At 40.5% G+C, this 22,374-nt stretch overlaps 1 protein-coding gene across 5 annotated transcripts in view; it reads right to left on the bottom strand.

Moving 5' to 3' along the window:
- Positions 1 to 4,060: 4,060 nt before the first annotated feature.
- TPO (thyroid peroxidase) overlaps positions 4,061 to 22,374 on the bottom strand; it is a 61,580-nt gene continuing 43,266 nt past the window's right edge. The window contains exons 12-15 of one of the 5 annotated variants that reach the window (XM_054197133.1): positions 15,330 to 15,538; positions 14,637 to 14,807; positions 11,266 to 11,397; positions 4,061 to 5,005 (exon numbers count right to left, since the gene is read on the bottom strand). In XM_054197133.1, coding sequence (XP_054053108.1) covers positions 4,974 to 5,005; positions 11,266 to 11,397; positions 14,637 to 14,807; positions 15,330 to 15,538 — 544 coding nt within the window. In that variant the 3' untranslated portion in view covers positions 4,061 to 4,973. Of the gene's footprint in view, positions 5,006 to 7,716; positions 10,864 to 11,265; positions 11,398 to 14,636; positions 14,808 to 15,329; positions 15,539 to 22,374 lie in introns of those variants that run through there. The other 4 variants (XM_054197131.1, XM_054197132.1, XM_054197134.1 and 1 more) reach the window with 4 other exon arrangements.

Below are 22,374 nucleotides of genomic sequence, written 5' to 3'. Positions count from 1 at the left end.
GCTGAATATGGATATCTATGTTTTGTATGTCTACATTTGTGATGCTGAGACCTTATGGATTATTAACTTCATCCTCACGTATACAGCTAAAGTAAGTTAGAAGAAGTGTATCAGCAGAGCCTTATCCCAAAAGAGCCCAATTTCCCCAGAAGCCCATAAAGGGACCCTAACTTCAGCTACAGGCAGAAATCTAAAATCAAGTGGTGTAAATCCCATTCCCCATGTTTATCTGGTATGGGGAGTAGCAACATGTGTAAAAATATATCATAGCTTGCAATATTGTGTCGCCAGAATGCAACAACTGTGAACTAAGCAAACTGGCAGACCAGATGCATAGAAAGAGAACTGTCCAACTTAAATCATGGAAATCTCAAAGGTTACACACACACGCATATATATATGGAAGTTTTGGTTCTGTTATTGCAATACAAATTTGGAAGAAGAGTAGATATTATACCATTTGTGAAAAACTTCATAGCATCTCTTATAAGCATTAGTGATGAAAACCTCAACTTCCCATATCATAATTTTTCACATTTATCTTAAGCCAAATTGCTTATGATTTTGTTTTTATGCAGTGTGACTTCAACTGCAAGAAATCAAGGGCCATGTCTGCTGCAGGAAGATTTCTAAAGTTTCTGTGGGGAGAGGGACATACCTTATATGAGTTAGTTAAATTTCTTCTTCCTATTGTTGCCAGGCTTCTTTCACTGAAGGTATATATAATCATTAGGCTTTATGTTTAACAGAAAGAGAATTGACACCGGAGTTTGCAATAATCCAAGTGTAAAATACCAGAAGAGGAAAACACAAGATCACTCTGTATAATATGCTCACTTGAACACTCCCACAGTACTTATCACAACTAAACAGACAGGTTCCCTTTATTGTCGAAGTGTAATATGTACCAGATAGAAGCCAGATATCACCAGCTCAGAAAGAGGTCAAACAGAACCGCACTGCTTTGCACGGCAATGGCCCAAAGGCAGAATTTCTGTTCCATGGAAGAAAACGGCAGAATTTTACAGTGTGAGGCCTTGTTCTCATTCCATGAGAAATAACTTTATTTAATGAGTTTATTTGAATAATATGTCAGGCAGATATAATGGGAAAATTCATTTGGAAACCGTCAAAAATAGGTCAGAGATGATTATGAATAGCATCATTCTAAAATATAACAATTATTTAAACTCCTCCTGGTAAAATCTTATGTAACTGTCATTGTCACTTTGTCATATTTCTTGCATTTTTGCTGAAGTGAAGATTGAATTTATAGGAGAGAAGTAAGCACCAGTAACTATTCAGAGATATAGTCAGCAAGCTCTTTGTAGCCAGCAACAGCTTGGCTATCTTACCACCACCTCTGCCTCCAAAGCTCGCAAATTTTTGCAGTGGTCAACAATCTACCCTACCCACGTGGTATTCAGAGACCATTTGCAGCATATCAGAATCGCCAATGTAAGTTTCTACATGGCGGAGTTAAAAACCTAAGGATATCGCAAGAACTATTCTAGCTGGAAAATGACCTAAAGCAGCTGAGAGCTTTGTTTTTTTCCAAAAATTTGCTTACAGAACGGAAAATGGTAAAAAAAAAAAACAAACATAAAAGAAAAAAAGTTACAAATGCTGATATTTTGTTTTTGTCAAAGAAGTTAGTGTTCTTTAAATCCTTTCCAGATGACATCTTGGTTACTTGTCATCTTCGTGAAAAATATCAGAAATTCCCTGAAGCATTACGGGATACATAAACTTTGAACCACAGCTCTAAATCTCTCCGTTCACACAAAGGATCATGGGATTTTAATGACACAAATGGGTCAGTACCTTTGATCTATAGCTCACCGAGTAGGGCACTAACCTCACCCCATGCTTGTTTACCTTTATTGTTATTTGGCTGTATAAAGAGAGGTAGTGTTAATTATTCTTCATTTTAGGAGCTCAAAAAGAAAAGGAAATAGAAGACTCTTATAACATGTTCTGTTTTACCTCAAGCCAGGACACACTCCTTGTGTTCTTCAAAACATAATGTTCATCCTTTCCCTTGTGGCCAAATCTCGTTCAACAATCAAAGCAGCGAAGTGATAATTAATTACAATTAATATAGTTAGCCTAAGAAACCATGAGTGGAAATAAAGGATGCAGCCGTGTAAATGATAAGAAAGCAGGTGCATGAAACACCCAAAAGGAGAATGGGAAGAGCATGATAGTCCTGACGGAGCACCGGCTGCCTACCCCTTTGCAAGCGCTGCACGGGCAGCTTGACAATGTTGCTCTGCAAAGACACGGTGTCTGAAATCACAGCTCTAACTCTGACCGTGTGATAGAGTGCAGTCGTCACGCTGGGGAAATGGTCAGCACACACACCTTTGGCTTCTCACTGGCCTTTCAGCACGAGTTCAGACCCGTGGTTTGGACTTTTTTCCCTGGAAGTTCTTGCCTCTGAGTTAACCCTAGGTTAACAAGGTCTGCTTGGAGGTTGTCTATGCCATGTGCAGAGACTTGGGATTCACATTTACATAGGTGCCAGCACCTGGGCTGACAGATATTCCGAAAGCCCATCACAACAAATCTATTCTGCTGTGTCAAGTGCCAGAGTATCTTTTGCCTTTTTCGCTCTACCGTGCTGTCTTTCTGATGCAAACAGAAGCATGATCAAGTACAAATGGGCACATGGTGATAAAGTGACAAAGCTTTCCTGCAGGGTGGAATTTGTGCCCCTGCAGTGGTGGGTATGCAATGCGTCTTCAGCTGCCATCTGTATCCTAACAAAACTGGTTTGCTGTCTCGGGAGTGGGAAGGTATCCATCAGCTCGGCAGATGTGTATGCTTCCAGTGCCACGTAGCACCACTTAAAATAAAGGTGACCTTCCAACCTGGGAAGTCTGATCATCGGTTCATCTTGAATTTCACTATTCATAGGATGCAATCATGTGACTGACAGACTTCTGAAGAGAGGTACACCAAGGTCACTTGCAGCTTGTGAGCCAGGATGGGAAGAATAATAGTGAGAATGTTAATTCCTCATTAGCTTTCCCCCAAAAGCCCTACAAAAGATTTAAAAAGTGGATGATACTGGTAACATAGCTTTGTCATTGTCAAAGCTCTTAACTTACTATAAAAGTACAGAACTTCTCTTATGTATGATGAAATGCCAAAAGCAATTGCCATGAACACTCATAGAAATCATAATACAGTTTCAGTGTTTTTCATTGAAACAATCTAATGTCAGAAAAGAATATAATAGCTGCTAAACAGTGTAAAAACCAGCTCCTATTCTGCTTTAATTTAAGCACTTCATTTTGCTTTTACACATCTCAGTCTTTAGTGGAATAAAATTGTGGTCTGAGTTTAGCACACAGTTAATTTGAAGAGCTGTAATCTTTTGCTTCAATCTACTCTCTCTACCTTCACCTGAATACAGCTCAGTTAAATATTTACAAGGACATGAATCCATCCACTGGAAAATAAAAAATTCGGATTGTCAAAAGATTATTTTTTTAAATACTTGAATAGCACGGAGTCTAGGGCTCCCATAGCAAAATTTTCTCAAATAAAGGCAGCATTTTTCTTATAGTTTTGACAAGTGTCAAAAGTCATGGTTATTGTCACCTCAAACCAGCTGGTTTTCTCACCCCTGCAGGGTGCGGTGCTGAGAGTGTCGGGTGACTTTGCAGACTAAGGCACCTGCTGTGATGAGTCACTACTTACAGCATTCTGCATTTTGTGGGCCAGCAAAGAAAGTTTGTCCAATACTATAATTCCAGCAAAGTTGAAAGAAGTATCATTTTCAGGATTTACGTTGCTTTGACATAGCACTAAAAGCATGCAAAAAGGTAAGAACATTTACCCAAAGGTTACAGTCTGTCACTGTCATAAAATTCTGAACTAAAATTAAAGCCAATTAAAATTAGGAGGCCAATGACAATGTTTTGGGTTGAATGACTGTAAGGAATCCTGAGACTAAATTCTTCTGTGCTGGAGTAAAATGCACTTTAAAACATAGGTCTTTCTAGTAATGCTTAGAGAGAACTACACGCTGAAAAAAGGAATTCATGTAGGCTAAGATGTATACTCAGTTGAACTGTATTAAATTCTAACATTTTCACTAAAATTAAATTCTGGCACACTTTTATTTTTCCTAACTATGGAGATTAGCTTTGAAAATTAGAGCTCACAGTTTCCAAGTTCCCATTGGGAAAATGCACAATAAATAACTATACTGCCTATACAATAATTAAAATTTGAAAATAAAGGTGCACCGTGTTTCCTTAGAAAGATCAAAGAGCCTGAGTACTACAGAAGTAGATCACAATTTTCTTACTATTATTTTGTAATTTTACCCATCATATTTGTCATATGCACATCTTTTATCTTCTGTCTAAACTCTAAGGTCTCTAAAGAATTAATCAAATGAGGAATTGGTGCAGATCTTGTCCTAATTGGACAGGGACCTCTTGCCACTATCCCAGTACAAATCAGTATTAGATACAGAAATCACGGGCTCTGAATGAATTTTATTTATATAAAAGTTGAGATAACAGGTTCTGCCTTGGACTCGCACAGGTAGAGGAACGAGAAAAAACTCAAAGCCCAAATAGACACTGATGCTCAGTAGTGCCCTCAGATTGGGCTAGTGACAAAATTTGCTGCCTCTCTAGATTACTTTTTGGCAAGAGCGGCTACTGGGCTTGCATGCTCCATGTCAGAGAGCATTCTTGCTGAGGAAACATGAGGTGTGGCCAAGTGTCTGCTGACTTTGCCCATTTCATCCATGTTTGTGGTAATGTCAAACAACAAGGAAGGAAAAGAGACATTCTAGCCTCAAGGCAAAGCTTACAGCAAGGTGGTTGAAGTTTATAGGAAGCCCAAACTCAACTTTGCATGGAATATGTAGAAATAAGGCACGCTTTCCTGGTAGCAAGCTTTGGGAGTGTAACTTCAGGTGGGTTACAGTGCAGCCGTTGCCTGTCAGCTTAGGAGAAACCTTCCACTGTGTCTGGTGCACCTGCGGAAACAAAAATCACCATGGAACCTGGACGACTACTATGGAAAAGGAGGGAGAGAGGTGTCTCAAATACTTGAGTCCTTATTCAGGTTTTATTCAGTGCAGAATGCAAACTTCTTATGGTTTCAGGACTTCATTCCTTACAATGAGGCTATATAGTAATGAAATGCAATTCTAAAACTGTTTAACATCTGGGTTACTTATATACTACTTTTCTAAGACAGATATTTAGAGTGAGAGAAATGAAAGGTTGGAGCGTGCACACCAACATACCGCCACTGTTGTTGACAATTTTTTCAGAGATTTCAAATAGGCTAGGTAATTAAACATCAGTTGATTGAAACTATTTGTGAGCACCTTTTCCCAAAACAGAGCATTTGAATCACATATTCACAAGAAACCATAAAGTCCATACGTAGAACAACAGACTACAGGCTCTCACCATCACTCTCTTTTTTTTTTTTTTTTAGCCAGATGAATCAAAATGCCTCATTTTCATTCAGATTTACACTGATAATGTCCTTATTTCTTGTCAGCTACATCTTATTTCAGTAGTAGAGAGGAAACTGCCTCTTAATATTCAGTTCATTTGGTCTTTCAGAGACCTGTTATTGGAGTATTGTAGAGAAACCTGAAATGTGGCTGGCTCTGCATCTTCTCTCAAGTTATTTGGGATTAACCAACCTGATCAAGCCAATGGGAGCAAAATTGTTTGGATTTTTTTTTTTTTCATATACACCATACAAACTGGTTAAACTGGCTATTGGTAAAGATTTATGGTCAGTTCTCAAGTTGTAATATTAAAATTCATCAATAATCTGATGAGAAAAATGGATATGGTATAATCTTAAAGCTAGAAGTTGTCACAAAAGCACAAGAGGAAAGCTACTGAAGTAACAACAGTAAATGCAATATCAGCAGTTGACCAATTATTAGCAACAGTTGAATTAAACTGAGTAGGAAGAAAACCAAGTTTTTCCAGAGCAAGTTCCAGAATATTGAGACTAATGCAGACTAAAAGGGAGAACTTGCAAATGAAATAATTTCACTTCCTAGCGAGTTGGATTTCATATCTTTAAAAAGTAAGAGAGGGGCTGAATATATATAAATATTTATGTTGAAACAGGTGTTAGCACTGTGGGAAACAGCATGGTAACATGAATGAATTTCTTCCCAGTTTGCAGTATGCAGCATTCGAGGTAATATTAACCTGCTCGCCAAGACTGCAGAAATAAATATGAGACTTCTTCACACTTACTTATACTGGTCTTTAATTTTAAACATATCAGCTTGTTAATGTTAATTCCTTTGGACTACATTTTGACACCTTTAATGATAGAATTAAATATTCCATTTGCCAAATAAGAGCTCAATGTTGTTCATTTTTGACCACAACATGGACAGGAGGAAGACTGAGGGCACTCACACGATAGGCTCTTATCCCTTTAATGCATAATGTATTCTTGTAGTGGCACTCAAAGGTCCCATTAAAGTTTCAGAAATGTAACACACTGGATAGATTTTTCATGGAATTGTCATGCAATTTAAAAAGTAAAGTCTGAACTGTATTAATCATTGAATTAGATAGAAGTTTCCCATGAGCACTTTAGATAATTTTCATCCATCAATCCTGTAAGCACATGCTAATTTGCTGGTTGAAAGTATTTTTAATACAGCTTTTTCAAGATTTTAATGTCTTTTATATTTGTTGATTTTTTTTTTACAAATTGTGGCTAAGTACATCTAAATTCCTTTTTAATTTGAGATCACATCAAAGAAAATAAGATTTCTAAAAGCAAGTTTATTTCCATTGTCCTGAGGGTAGGAACGTGTAATTATTTAATCACATGACATACTTGAACCTAAAAAGTTTCTGCCCATTGGCTAAGCCTTCATAAATGATTAGTTTTAGCCTACTTCATCTGGGAAGCAAAATGTACACATTTTAAATACCTTCACTGTTGGTCAACATGACAGCTTTTTCTCATGATTCTTGCATGCACAGATGGAAAGTTGGAACTCTTATGTTAATTTTTTTTTTAATTTCTAACACTTATACAAACCATGACCCAAGTGGTAAGGACTGAGCAACTTTGATTTGAGGCAACTCAACGAAACATCCTGAATAAAGTTACCCTATACAAGTTTCCATCTGAGTCAAAAACATTATCCAACCTTAGAAAAGAAAGCCTTGAGCCTACTGATGAATTCCATCAATAAAAGCAGGATTGAAGGTTATATAGATTTGCGGTATTGAATAGTTAGCATTACTAGAGCTCTTCAAAATTTTAAGAGCACTTTAGTTTTGAAGATTGAAATGCTCATAATAATATGAAGTGGTCTCATAATTTCCAATCACTCTATACTGCAGATCCCCAATTTCGTATTACTGCTAAATTTCAGCTGCTCATTTATTATAATCAATGTGTTGGTTTAGAAAACTGTTGCACTGCCTTTTCTACCACGGCTCAAAACCTCATTCTAAATATGCAGTGAAATTAGCTGGGCCTTATGAATGATGTCCTTAAAAATGCATAAAACAACAGACCAACAAACCAAGCCACCCACTGACCTTGATAAAAGCTTATTTTATCAGCTGAAGTAAAAACACGGAAAAGTTGTTATATAAATTTGTCATACATTTTTTTAATATGGAAACTAAATAAAGTACAACACAGTTGACCGTTGGTAACATTCTCCTTTCACTTGTTAACACAAATATTTTTGGGAGCATCTACTATCAAGTAGCTAATTAACTGCTTACATTAAGATGAGAGAGACAGACTCTCTTCTCAGTAGTGCCCACTGACAGGAAAAGAGGCATTGGGCACAAACTAAAAACATGAAACGCAAAAAATACTTTTTTACTGTGAAGGTGGTCAAACATTGGAACAGTTTTCCCAGAGAGGCTGTGGAGTCTCCATTCCTGGAGATGTTCAAAACCAGACAGGATACAGTCCTGGGCAACCTGCTGTAGCTGATCATGCTTAAACAGAGAGGTTTGACTAGTTGATCTCAAAAGGAGCCTTCCATGATGTGGAGTGCTGTGCCCAGTTCTGGGCTTCTCAGTGTAAGAGAGACATGGATATACTGGAGACAGTCCAGTGAAGCACCACAAAGATGATAAGAGTCTAGAGCATCTCTCCTGTGAGGAAAGGCTGAGAGAGCTGGGACTGCTTAGCCTTGAGAAGAGAAGGTTCAGGGGGAAACTTATCAATGTATATCTGAAGGGCAGGTGCAAAAAGGACAGACCCAGGCACTTTTTCAGTAGTGTCCAGTGACAGGACAAGAAGCAATGGGCACAAACTGAAACACAGGAAGCGTCATCTGAGAGTCAGGAAACACTTTGTTACTTGGGGTAACTGAGCACTGGTGCACTTTGCCCAGAGAAGTTGTGAAGTCTCCATTCTTGGAGATATTCAAAAGCCATCTGGACATGGTCCTGGGCAACTGGCTTTAGGTGGCCCTGCTTGAACAGAGAGATCGGGCAAGACGACCTCCAGAGTTCCCTTAAAACCTCAACCATTCTCTGACTCCATTTGTAAGTACCAGGTCCCCCATAGCACCTTTCATTGTTGTCTTTTTGATCATCTGTGTCAGGAAGCTGTCAATGCTCTCCAGAAATCTCCTAGACTGCTTGTGCTCTTCTGTGTTGTCTTTCCAGGTTAAAGTGTGATTAAAGTTCCTCATGAACTGTTCGCAGGGCCTGTGAACTTGAGATGTCTTCCAGTTGTTTGAAGAAGGCCTCACCTACTTCTTCTTCCTGATGAGGAAGTCCATAGCACATACCCACTACAACAGCAACCTTATTGCTCTGCCCTCTAATCCTGACCTATAAATGATCCACTGAGTTCTGACCCATCCCAAGGCAGAGCCCCATGAACTCATGTTGCTCTCTCACAAAAAATGCAACATGCCCCCCTTGTCACTTTCTAGCTTTTCCTTCCTAAAGAGCCTGTATCCATCCATCCTGGCATTCAAGCTATGTGAGCTATCCCACCATGTTTCTGTGATCCCAGTGAGGTCATAGCCTTGTAACTGCACACAGACTTCTCATTCCTCCTGGCTGTTCCCCATGAATGCACATCTGGGTTACAGTTCACATGATGATAACACTGAAACTTGGGCTTAGCTTTAATTTCTTAGTATGTATGCCTTGGACACCACTTTTTTAGAAGGTTTCATGTTCAAACATTGCCCCTTGCCCGTGATCCTTAGCTTAGGGGCTCCCAGTGGACCAATACTGAGGTAAAGATTAGCTGCAATTACATCTTTGAATCTAAGAAGAGGGATGATGTCTTTTAAAACTTTGTCAGTATGAATTATAACTAATATGTAATGGCTGACACTCTGTGGTGGCTTAAAGAGTTGTTGACTGATTAATGCCACAATTTCAAATTGACCAGTTTAAAATGCATTTATGGCAGAGATACTGTAAAGCAAGGCTCATTATTTCTATAAGAGAATGCAAGAGACTCAGGTAATCACTTGCCAAATTTTGCCAGTCATTTGTCAATGGACACTTTCTTCCATAGCTTTAAACTGGAAGAGGAAGCAATGTGTGTCACATAGCAGAAACTGTTATGACTGACTCCAGAGATCCAACAAAGCAAACCTTAGCATAACACGCAAGGATGAGTCCATGGAGATGACAAACTCCTCTAGCCATTGAGGTTTGAAGGAAGGTGCTAAACTTATATGCCAGATATTCACCAGTGGCCTGGGTGGCTGTACTTGCACCCATTTTCTTGAGTTGTCAGAAAGCCAATGAAGCTCTGAAAAGCACATTTGATTTGGTCTGGGGTAATGATCACTTGGCACAGTAGCACTGGTTGTAAGCACTTTCTGTTCCCTCCCTTGAAATACAAAATTCACCTTATATTTGGAGCTGCCTTACATTTGTGCCAGTGCAGTGTCCTCCAATAATCTGTCTTTTTTGCACTCAATACCAGTGAACTGATCTCTTTAAACTAATCTGAAGGTAGGTTTTTGTCTCTGGATTTAGAGCGGTAAATAAATGTGACCATGGTTGAATGGGTAAAGGAATAAACTGTAAATAAAGATAAGAAACACCTACAAATAAGGTAGGTGTTTTTTTTCTATTTTTCTGATATTTTAAAGGATGAAACTCTGAATGACTAACACCATTCCTTTTTAGTTTTATCCCAGGAGGACTTGACCCTGAGGATTTGCATTTGCTACAGTGAGAGAGACGTATGTCCTTCTGGCAACATTCACTGTTGAGAAGGTACTTCTGTTGGTGTGCCTGCCCAGAGTGATGTCAAGTGCTGCTATGTTAGTGTAGTCTCCCACTGCCCTTCGATCCTGGACCTTTGGTCATCTCACTTAAGGTTTCATTTGAGGGATGAGGTCTCACTCAAGGAATATGCTCATGTGGTCCTGAACTACAACTGGAAAACTGACTGGATGTACATCATATCATTGAAGACATCTGTTTGTTTGCAAGAAGGTAGTTTTTTTTTTTCCTGGGGAATTTTCATCCTGTGTTTTCTTTGTGCAATTAATAATAAGGGACAGTACAATGCCATGTGTCATAATCAAGGTATTTGCTGAAACGGGAAATAAGAAATGTGCCATCAGTGAGATTCAGTCTACTCGTGATTGCACAGCATACAGCACTGAATATGCAAGGTTTGAGCACTCTAAACTTTCTGTGCTTCCCTTGGGCACAGTTACAAAGTAGATATCTATCCACTTGAGTTTGGATTGCAGGTTTTTGTGGAGCTTTTGGCAGATCTAGGCACTCTTTCCCCAGAACTCAGCATCAGTAGGCAACTACACTCATACGCCCCACCTAAACCTTGAGAACCAATACAGCTTCCATGTATGCTGTAAAGCTGAAAAACAAGAAAATGCATAATTTATAAAAGCCCTAAAAGGGTTAACAGTTTTGGAGCATAATAGGTGGAACTTATTTGAGATTCAGATGCTGAATTTCGATACCAACTAGGAAAAACTGAGACAGATTTGATCCCCCCCTTCATATGCACTGTCAGGATATACTTAGCCATTTATATATGGTAGGAATGGAAAATGAAAAGCTTACTTCTGTATCTGTATTATTTTTTCAATACCTTCATTTTCTTTACAGAATCTGACCGCATCTTTATGTTCGTGACTGTGTAGAGGTTTTTTACGTATGTTAACAGCTATTCAATAAATCTCAATTTTATGATATTTACAGCATTGTAAAACAGAACAGAGAAATTTTTAATAGACAGGAGGTTCACAGGCATTACCAATGCATGTTCTTCCATCTTCTGCCAGCTTGTAAGGATCAGTACAGAGACATTTGTAGCTGCCTTTAGTGTTAATGCATTTAGCAGAGGGAGAGCATGGAGGATTAATTTGATTTTCACATTCATTGATGTCTGCAAAATGAATACACACTGATCAATAACCATTACAAATTACAGAGAGGGATTAATAACTTCTCATACACACTTTCTGCAAGTATTCATAAATGAAAGGTATTGTACACTTTCAGTGACACATAGATACTGTCAAAGATCCTCATTGTTACTATTTAAAGCATGAAGTTGGGAGTTTTTTGTTTTGATTTGATTTTTTTGCTTGTTTGGTTTTAAGCTGGAAATGAGGAAAAAAAGAAAACATTGTTTTGGTAATTCACCAAAAGCTACAAATGGCAATTGGTTGAATTTTCAAAAATACAGACTCTAAACTTGAGAGCTCTTCTCGCTTGCGTTTATGTTCTAAGACTTGTGTTCCCCTATAAACTTTTTCCATACTATGCTCTGTAGAGGTAGTGAAAATAATAACACTGACACAATTCTATACACTTCTAGCCATGATTTTGAGGAGCCAAGGATTCAGGTGAGCTTTGGATATAAAATTTGTAACAGTTATTTGTGATATCACTGGTTGTTTCTAGATGCCATATTAGTTCTGTAAAATGACAATATCCTGGCAGAATAATGAGCAGATGAAAAATTATCCATTGGAAAAGGTACATAAACATATTGTTCCTGAGTCCAATCAAGACCTTTCACTCTCACATTCTGATTAGGTGGTGAAATGGGGGTCAGCGTACTGTGCAGAAAAGAAAGTACTCAATGAGGGAAAGAATGGAGTCTTTTCCGTATTTCTGCATCTTTCTTCTTTCTGTGTAATATTTACTTGCAGGACTTGATTCAGTTGCCTACAGATAGGTGTCCAGCACTGGTTTAGATAGTTTCCCATTAGTTCTGTGTAGTATTTGCCAGATTGTTCAATGCCTCTGACCCATGGTCCTGGGAAGCACTGCTAGCCCATGTATGGGCAAGTAGCTGAGCCTTCAGTGTCTTCCCTTTTTGGTTATATTCCTGTTCTTTCTTTCCCTACCCTACCACAATGTTTGATCTGCTACTTCAGTCTTAATAGCTCTTTTTGATCAGTATTAGAAACTGACCCTGTAGGAATGACTTAGTTTAGCACTGTTGCTCAGACCATTTAGGGAATTCTCTCATTGGAAATAGGATCAAGCCTGATCGTCTCTTAAATTTTAATACAAAGCAGTAGCTGTGTCCAAAGCTAGCCATCAACTGAGACAGTCAAAAGACTAACCATGCAAGGAATAATCTTAAACTTCAGAAACCTTAAGAAACACTAACTCTCATAAGCAGGAAACTAATCTGTTGTTCAGGATGAAGATTCCTGAGTAAGTATTACTCCCTCAAGACTATGTTTTGGGTTAACTCCCACTGGCTTCATCATCATCTGGGCAGGAAAACCTGCACTGGTTTTGCCTGCACTGTAATTAAAATATGTTATTTCAGCTTTTGTAGATCCATAGTCATGAATCTGTTAACTACCTAACTCTTTTTTTCCATCACCAAATAGCGCAAGTCAGTTCTTGCCAGTCTATCCTACTACTGAAAGAGAGAAGCACTTTATTAAAGCAAAGTAAACAGAGTTATCTATCAAGAGTAAGATAACACTTAATATAAAGGAAGGTAGCATAGTCTAGCACTAAATGACTTCCTGAATCAATAGAAATGATTTCTGTCAAAGCCAAAGTTAGTAAGCAGGAATTAACAGCTCTCAGATTCTTATGCTTTTGCCAGCAGGCCACTCTGTCTTTTCCAGAGCAGCATATAATTTTGAAACCATCTGCAGAAATGCTAAGCTCTATCCTCCTCATTATATTGCTTGACTTATTCCTAATTTGCTGAACATTTAAAAGAATGAGAACACATTGCACAGCCATGCATGGAACAAAGTACTTTCTACTGTAAAACTCAAGTAGCATCTGCATAAGTGGGTTTTGATGGTTTTCTTTTAATAAAGGCATTGCTTATTTAATATATGCAGCAGCTTGTTTTCCTATAGCAGATATACAATCTTTTGTTTACATTACCGAACATATTAAAAGAAACTAGGACAAGGAATCATTCATTCATATAACTTATTTATTCAGTTTGCTGCCAGAACATTAATCTATTGAAAAGATTTTATTATAATTCATTTAACAGCTTTATTCCTTTATATGGTATTTATGTGGGTGGAATTCAGTGGATAAATAGGATTTGAATAAAGGAAAGAGCTGCAAATTTCATTTGACTTTTCCCATACCAGGTATACAATTAGAATGAATAGCTTTCTATTCTGCTGTCAGAGAAATACTGATAAGCAGACTTTATTGCGGATCAGCTGCAGCACTTGCATTCAAATTAATTTACCACCATCCATAATATATTCCTAAATACGGCCTTTTCAGGTTTCATTTTCTCTCATGTTATTATAAAGCTGAGCAGTTTGAGTATGTGTGTATATATATATATATATATAAAAAAAGTATATACACACACCATTATAAACATACACATTTGAAATCCCAACAGAGAGAATTCATCCTTCCTTCAAGAGCGAAGGTCTTGTAATGAAATATTTGCCCCATTCTCTTTCTTCCTATCCTATTCTATTCAACAGTAAAAATAAGGCAAAAATAAGAGAGAAGATAAAAGAATGATTAAAATAACAGAAAAGTATTCCCCTGAAAATGTGCGTGAAATGTCAAAACCAATATCTTTTTACTGATTTTTCACCTGCTCTACTTTTGTACCCGAAGAAGTAATTCACTTCTGGCAAACCTTTTCACAACTATTTGGGGAAAGGAGGTTGGAACTGAAGTGATAATTAATTTGCTTAATTTCACTTATTCACTCCACAGTATTTTCTTCTTTGTCACTTTTGCTTAACTTATTAGGGTGATACATGAACTACTGGCGCTGAGCTCATTTTGTATCTGGAGCACCCATTGAAACAATGCTAGGAAAATGACAACTGTCTTGCTGTTATGTTAAATGTAGGAGGAAGCAATGTATAATTCTGATTTGCTGCTTTTTCCTACTGGTAGTTAATTGACTTATTTTTGCTTAATTAGCTAATTTTTAGTGACATTTTCCTGTCATCACCCTGATTGCTGAATCGGGATGGGTAAAGATTGAGATAGCAATTCTGGATCAAGGAGAGTTTCACGTTATCGTGTTATTGTACCTACGAACCCAGAATGTTGACTACAAGAGAGCATGGGAGGGAGTTCACTTCTGATGAGCTTGTGCTGGACTTTAGCTTTTAGAATATTCAGAAACAACAACAAAAAAATGGATACCTATACAAACAGGAGCCTCAAAGTTCCATCCTTTGCTTGTGCAGGTTAATTGCTCTTCTCCTTGTAATTGAAATCCATATTCACATGAATAAGTCACTGTAGATTTTCCAAATTCTGAACAGTATACAAAATCACCATTTTCCACACTCTTTGGTGTTCCACATATTTCCTCTACAAATAAAAAACTCTTAAATACAAGCTCTTAAAAAATTACCACCTTACCCTTGAAACATTATTCTCCATTACTGCTCTAAACTAACTTCAGTGAAATTGCTCACAAGTTTTAAGGTGATCAAGAATTAAATTGTTCATTTCTGGACAAGAATTTATACGGAATACCTCAGGTTTGACTTTTAAACCTTGAAAAATTAGCGTTATCTTCTAACAGCATTTGCTGCAGAGTTCTTAGTCAATATTTTCTATCTGTCTGAGAACTCCTGCCCCAATTGCCATAATGTCTGGATATCTCACAAGCCATTGATGTTATCAGAGTGAATTTGGCAAACACTATCTTTTTTACAGAAGAAGTTGAGAAAGAAGGAGAGAAAGACCTATATCGCATTTCTAAGTGGTAGAAACACTGAAGATCTGCATCCGACCAGTAACTCAAGACCCGCCACAATCAAGGTCAGGGCTCTTAACTGCTGATTACTCTCTCCTCTCATCAGAAAAGACTGGTAATTACCAGATTACCTTCCTGGTAGAATTCTTGCCAAGCTTCTAAATTCATCCCAGGTATATTGTCACAATGCTTAAAGTCCTGTGGATACTTCGCAAGTTGGAAGGCATCTGCTGGCACTTCAGAAATCCCTGTGTTGTCACAAATCACGCGGGACAATGAGTGTTTTTTGAGTTCCTGCTTTTGAGCTTCTGTGAAAACATTATTGTTTTCCCACCAAAATCTGGAAAGATTGACAGAAAAATTTTGAAAAGGTCAAACTCAAAGAGCTGATTATCCTTACTTTCACAGGACCCTACGTAAAAGACCAAAAATAAGAATAATAGCAAAACGTCAGTGCATACAACCATAATAAAAGTAAACACCACGATCTGAAGACTTACATACCCAACTTGAAAGTCAAGAAAAGACTAGTGTGAGTTTGAAATACTGGTCAACTTGGATGATGTGTTAAAGTCAGCTGTTTATTAATTATTCACATTTGCAGAATTGCATTTCATTGACGATACAGGGCCACAAAACAAGTTACAATCCTGAGAAAATACTTGGAGCTAATTTCTTTGAACTGGATGCTTAATCTTACGCACACCAGCATTCAGTGTGCACTCATAAATTGTTTTAAGCATAAATTACAGGAGGATTACAGGAGTAGCCATAATAGATTTTCTTATACCATAGCTTTTGAATTCTGCTTGTCATTACTGAATGGTTGCTATGAAAACAAGGTATAGCTGAATGCTCCTCTGTTTAATATGGAGTTTTTCCTTTCCTAAGAAAGCTGTAGATATGCAGTTCAATTATAGCAGAAAATTGTAAGACAGTAATTGTGCTTTTTGATCATACAAAAAGGTAAGCTAAGAGGACCAGCTGGAACAGAGAGGAATTGCTTTTTCCATTTTGTCAGATCAGGAGTGTGGTGGCAGAACACAAAAACCAGTTGGTGCTACAAAGGTGTATTTATTTAAATTATATATATTTTATATATGTGTGCATACACACATACATATGTGTTTAAAGATAAAAAGAAAGGGAAAGAAAAAAGTATAAACATTTTGTACATAAAGACATGTCATGAATGGCAAAAAAAATTTCTGGAGAGATTCATAGCATTAGTACATTAAACAGCGTTAAGCACTGCTAAACTTCTAAGATAGTTCCCTGTGGAACAATTCAGATTTTCCCAAATGCTAGGCAGGATTTGTGGTAACGTGTGCTAGGACTGCTAGCAGTAGAGTATGGATATGATCACAAGGTACAAATTAACCTCAGGTTTAACAAAGGACTTGGGCATTCATCATACTTGGGGAACAAGGCTGGGGTTTCTCGAAAAGTCTGTGGGTTTTGTGTTTACATTTTTCTCATCGAAGGGAACCGTAATGTTGACTGTGTACCCTGTGCAAGTTTGGCATGTGTGCAGGTGTTAGGTTTTTTATGAGCCCCCTGAAATGGTACCATGAAAACAAGAAGTGTGATAGTCCTGTTTGTGTTCTGGGGAACATGAGGGCTGCTAATGTGCCCTGGGGGGAACTTCTCAGGGCAAATTGGACTCTGCTGACAGCAGGAGTGTACTGGTTAAGTAAGGTAAGTGCATGTGAAATTTTCACAGAATCACAGAATGGTTTAGGTTGGAAGGGACCTTGAAGATCACCTTGTTCCAACCCCCCTGCCATGGGCAGGGACACCTCCCACTAGACCAGGCTGTTTAAAGCCTCATCCAGCCTGGCCTTGAACACTTCCAGGGATGGGGCATCCATAGCTTCCCCGGGCAACCTGTTCCAGTGCCTCATTGTCCTTACAGTAAAGAATTTTTTCCTGATATCCAATCTAAATCTACCCTCTTTCAATTTGAGGCCGTTACCCCGTTTACTATCATAACACTCCCTAACAAAGAGCCCCTCCCCATCTTTCCTGTAGGCCCCCTTTAGGTACTGGAAGGCTGCTATAAGGTCTCCCTGGAGCCTTCTCTTCTCCAGGCTGAACAACCCCAGCTCTCTCAGCCTGTCCTCATAGTACAGGTGCTCCAGCCCTCTGATCATCTTTGTGGCCCTCTGCTGGACCCGTTCCAACAAATTTTGGAAAACTGTCTTTATTTACAGGCAAATAGTTACCTACAGCAGGAAAAGTTGGGGATAAACCTGTCCCACTTAGCCTTTATTGGAGGAGGAGGCAATCCACAGGACCAGGGATGGAGTGAACATCCCACACCCCAGCAGCACTGCGACAAGAAATGCAGGAAAGAAGGAGGGGCTGGACACAGAAAAAAATAAAGATGCCTTCCTCCTAGCCCTCACCTGCACACTCTTCCCAAACTTCTCAGAGCATCCTGAAATCTCACTGACTGTTCACATGACCCTTCCCATTACCAAAGCCATCGGAAACTTTGTTCCACTCAGCTCTCCTACACCTGTCATTTCCCTTTCAGGTACGTTAAAACCTACTCTACTTTCATCACAAAATTCAGTTTTATCTACACTGCTGAGAAGGCTTGAGAAGAAAATTATTTTTTAATCTACCCAGCAGATAGGTTTTTACTCTAACAAAGGTTGCTCCAACAGGTCTGTATTAGGTGACCAAAATTTTACAGGTGAATTTTAGAGAGTTAGATTTAAAAAAGAAAGAAAGAAAAGGAAAAAAAGAAAAAAAAAAAAAAAGAGCCACAAGCCCCATAGACAAAGAATTACAAAGTCACCTTCAGAATTTTTGCTCAACTATTGCAAATCATAGAATCATAGAATCATAGAATGGTTTGGTTTGGAAGGGACCTTAAAGATTATCTAGTTCCAATCCCCCTGCCATGGGCAGGGACACCTCCCACTACAGCAGGTTACATAAAGCCCCACCCAACCTGGCCTTGAACACCTCCAGGGATGGGGCCTCAACAGCTTCCCTGGGTAACAAGTTCCAGTGTCTCAGCACCCTCACAGTAAAAAATTTCTTCCTAATATCTAATCAAAATCTATCCACTTTCAGTTTAAAACAGTTACCCCTCAACACTCCCTCATAAAGAGTCTCTCTCCATCTTTCCTGTAGGCCCCCTTCAGATACTGGAAGGCTGGTATAAGGTGTCCCCAGAGCCTTCTCTTCTCCAGGCTGAACAACCCCAACTCTCTCATCCTGTCCTCATAGGAGAGGTGCTCCAGCCCTCTGATAATTTTTGTGACCCTGCTCTGGACTTGCTCCAACAGGTCCATGTCTTTCCTGTGCTGAGGACTCCAGAGCTGAACACAGTACTCCAGGTGGGGTCTCACGAGTGCGGAGTAGGGGAGTAGAATCATCTCCCTCTACCTGCTGGCCACACTTATTTTGATGCAGCCCAGGATGAGGTTGGCTTTCTGGGCTGTGAGTGAACATTGCTGGCCCATGTTGAGCTTCTCATCCACCAGCAGCCCCAAGACCTTCTCTTCAGAGCTACGCTCAATCTGTTCTCTGCCCAGCCTGTCCAGGTCCCTCTGGATGATATCCCTTCCCTCCAGGGTGTCAACCATACCACAGAACTTGTTTTTTGTCAGCAAACTTACGGAGGGTGGACTCAGTCCCACTGTCGATGTCACCAAGAAGGATGTTAAACAGCACCAGTGCCAGTACTGACCCCTGAGGAACGCCACTTGTCACTGGTCGCCACTTGGACATCGAGCCATTAACCACAACTCTTTGAGTGCAACCATGCAGCCAATTCCTTATCCACCAAGTGGTCCATCCGTCAAATCCAGGTCTCTTCAATTTAGAGGCCAAGATGTTGTGCAGGACAGCGTCAAATGCTTTGCACCAGTCCAGGCAGATGATGTCAGTTTCTCTCCTCTTATCCACCAATGCACCAATCCACCAATGTAACCCTGTCATAGAAGACCACCAAATCGGTGCAGGCATGATTTGCCCTTAGTGAAGCCATGTTGTCTGTCACTGATCACCTCCTTGTGTTCCATGTGCCCAAGCAGAGTTTCCAGAAGGATATGCTACATGATCTTGCCAGGCATGGAGGGGAGACTGACTGTCCTGTAGTTCCCTGGGTTTTGTTTTTTTCCCTTTTTAAAAATGGGTGTTATGTTTCCCCTTTTCCAGTCGGTGGGAACTTCACCAGACTGCCACAGCTTTTCAAATATGATGTATAGTGGTTTAGCAACTTCATTCACCAGTTCCCTCAGCACCCACAAATGCAACTCATCAGGTCCCATGGATTTGTGCACTTTCAGGTTCTTCAGATGGTCTTGAATATGATCTTCTCCCACAGTGGGAAGTTCTTAATTCTCGCATTCCCTGTCTTTGCCTTCTGCGACTTGGGCAGCGTGGCTAGAGCCCACTGTATAGCTGATGAACACTGAGGCAAAAAAGTCATTGAGTACCTCAGCCTTCCCCATATCCCTGGTAAAGTGGTCTCCTGTTTCCTTCCAGAGAGGGCCTACATTTTCTGTAGTCTTCCTTTTATCACTGACATGTCTATAGAAGCTTTTCTTGTTGCCCTTGGCATCCTTGGCCAGATGTAATTCCATCAGGGCTTTAGCTTTCCTAACCTGATCCCTGGCTGCTCAGACAATTTCTCTGAATTACTCCCAGGCTTCCACCCTCTGTAGACTTCCTTTCTGAGTCTGAGTTTCTCCAGGTGCTCCTTGTTCATCCATAGAGGCCTCATGACTTCCTCTTTGCTGGGATGCGTTGCTCCTGAGCTTGGAGGAGGTGATCCTTGAATATTAGCCAGCTTTCTTGGGCTCCTCTTCCCTACAGGGTTTTATCCCATGGTACTCTCCAAGCAGGTCCCTGAAGAGGCCAAAGCCTGCTCTGCTGAAGTCCAGGATAGTGAGCTTGCTGTGCAGCCTCCTTGCTGCCCTAAGGATCTTGAACTCCATTTCACGGTCACTGCAGCCAAGGCTACCCTTGAGCTTCACATTCTGCCCCACCCTCCCATCACCATCATTGTTGGTGAGAACAAAGTGAGAACAACTTCTCCTTTTTGGCTCCTCTATCGCTTGGAGAAGGAAGTTATCATCAATGCATTCCAGGAACCTCCTGGATTGCTTATGTCCTGCTGTGTTGTCCGTCCCAACAGATATAGGGATGGCTGAGGTCCCCCATGAGGGCCAGGGCTTGTGAACCTGAGACTGCTCCTATCTGTCTATAGAGGGCCTTGGTCTCCCTGGTCTGGTGGTCTGTTGCAGACCCCCACTGTAATGTCACCTGTCCCTGCCTTCCCTTTAATCCTCACCCATAAGCTCTCAGTCAGCTGCTCATCTGTCCCCAGACAGAGCTCCATGCACTCCAGCTGGTCATTGACATAAAGGGTGACACCCCCTCCTCGTCTCCCTTGCCTGTCCTTCCCCAAAAGCCTGTATTCCTCCATTCCAACACTCCAGTCGTAAAGGTCATCCCACCATGTCTCTGTGACGCCAATAAGATCATAGCCCTACAGGTGTGCGCATGTCTCTAACTCCTCTTGTTTATTCCTCATGGTATGTGCGTTTGCATAGAGGCATTTAAGTTGGACCCCCCGATGAAGCTGACTTACTGGCTGGATTGGCTGGAATTCCTTTGTGCTGCACTCCAGGTGCTCTCCTGCTGACCTGTGATCCTTTTCCAGGCCCTGGGCATCTATAGCTGGCACCAGCTATGCCACCGACTGTGGCACCAGTCCTGTAACCATTTGTTAACTCAACAGATTCGACTGCTCCTTTCAAACCCCTTCCCTTTGACCAGGAGGATTGCTAAAAAAACTACCTGTGCTCCAGAGTCCCTTACCACCACTCCCAGGCTCTGTAATCCTTCTTGATACTCCTGGCTGTATCACTGGTGCTCATGTGAAACAACAGCAGTGGATAATACTCAGCAGGCGGTACAAGGGTTGTTAATGTCTTGGTGACATCCCCAATATGAGCCCCCAGTGAGCAGCACACCTCTCTAGAGAGTGTGTCAGGTCAGCAAACGGGTGCCTCCGTACCTCTCAGAAGAGAATCACCTACTACTGTCACCCATCACCTTTTCTTAGTTGCACTGGTTGTTATAGGGGGAGCAGCTCGGGCTGCCTTACACAGCTCCAGTGTCTCTCCTGATGTAACTGGTCTTTCCTCTTCACTCTGCAGAGTAGTGATGCGGTTCTGCAAGGTTTCAAGGGGAATTCTCTCCTCCTGCTGGTCCTTACCATCGCAAGCTTCCATTCTTCTGTCTTACTGGCCCACCTCCCTTCTCTGTGTGCTGATTGGGGAGTTTTTGGTTGTTAGGCTGTGGGCTGTCGGTCCACTGCAGACTGTGCTTGGAACCAGCTGTCTACCTCCTTCTCAGCCTCCCTGATGCTACGCAGCCTCGTCATCCCCTCCTGCAGCTCACCCACCTGCTGCAGGAGGTCCTCCACCTGGGCCCACCTTTTGCAGGCAGGTCTGTGCCTATCCCTGCCCCAGGAGAAAGGTCCAGGAACCTTCTGCAGTCTGAGATCTGCACTGCAGCCTCTCCCTTCAGCAGCTCCATCTGGTGCATGGCCACCGCTGGTGTAGATGGTGCAGACCCCCCAGCTGGAGCTGCAGCCTTTGCTCTCAGATGAGTGCCCACCATCCTGACGTGTGTCTCTCCGCTGCCCCAGGATTTCCCCACCTCAGGAAAACCCCCAGTGCACCAAGATCTGTGGCTCCGCTGTGGGTCGGGTCAGCTCCAGAGCAGTTCTCCTCAGTGACTGACAGCTAGTTTCCATTACCCTGCGTTTAAATCTCAATAACCTGCATTTAAATCTTAAATCAAACCCTGAGATCACAGAAGGATTCAGAGTAGGAAGAGATGGAAAAATTAAGTCAAGGCCAGTGGAACAGAAACAGTTTGTTCCAGGCGATTTGTCTGAGATTAAGACAGTGCCCGAATTTAGTACATTGGAAAAAGAAAACCCTTTGTGTTCTGTCAGATTACTGACAAAAAATTTTAAGGCTATCAGGATGGAGAACAGTCAGTGAAAAAATTCCACTTAGACATGATTTCTGAACTTAAACAAATATGTTAGAGGAGATGTTTTGAAATCCTTACTTACTGACGTGTCAATTAGGGTATCTAGTAAGCATGTAGTCTTACTAGTGCAGATATAGACACTAC

The sequence above is a fragment of the Rissa tridactyla genome, chromosome 3, assembly GCF_028500815.1.
Source record: "Rissa tridactyla isolate bRisTri1 chromosome 3, bRisTri1.patW.cur.20221130, whole genome shotgun sequence".
Lineage (NCBI taxonomy): Eukaryota > Metazoa > Chordata > Aves > Charadriiformes > Laridae > Rissa > Rissa tridactyla.
The sequence above is the reverse complement of the archived record's forward strand: the minus strand, read 5'-3'. Positions and strand labels throughout refer to the sequence as shown.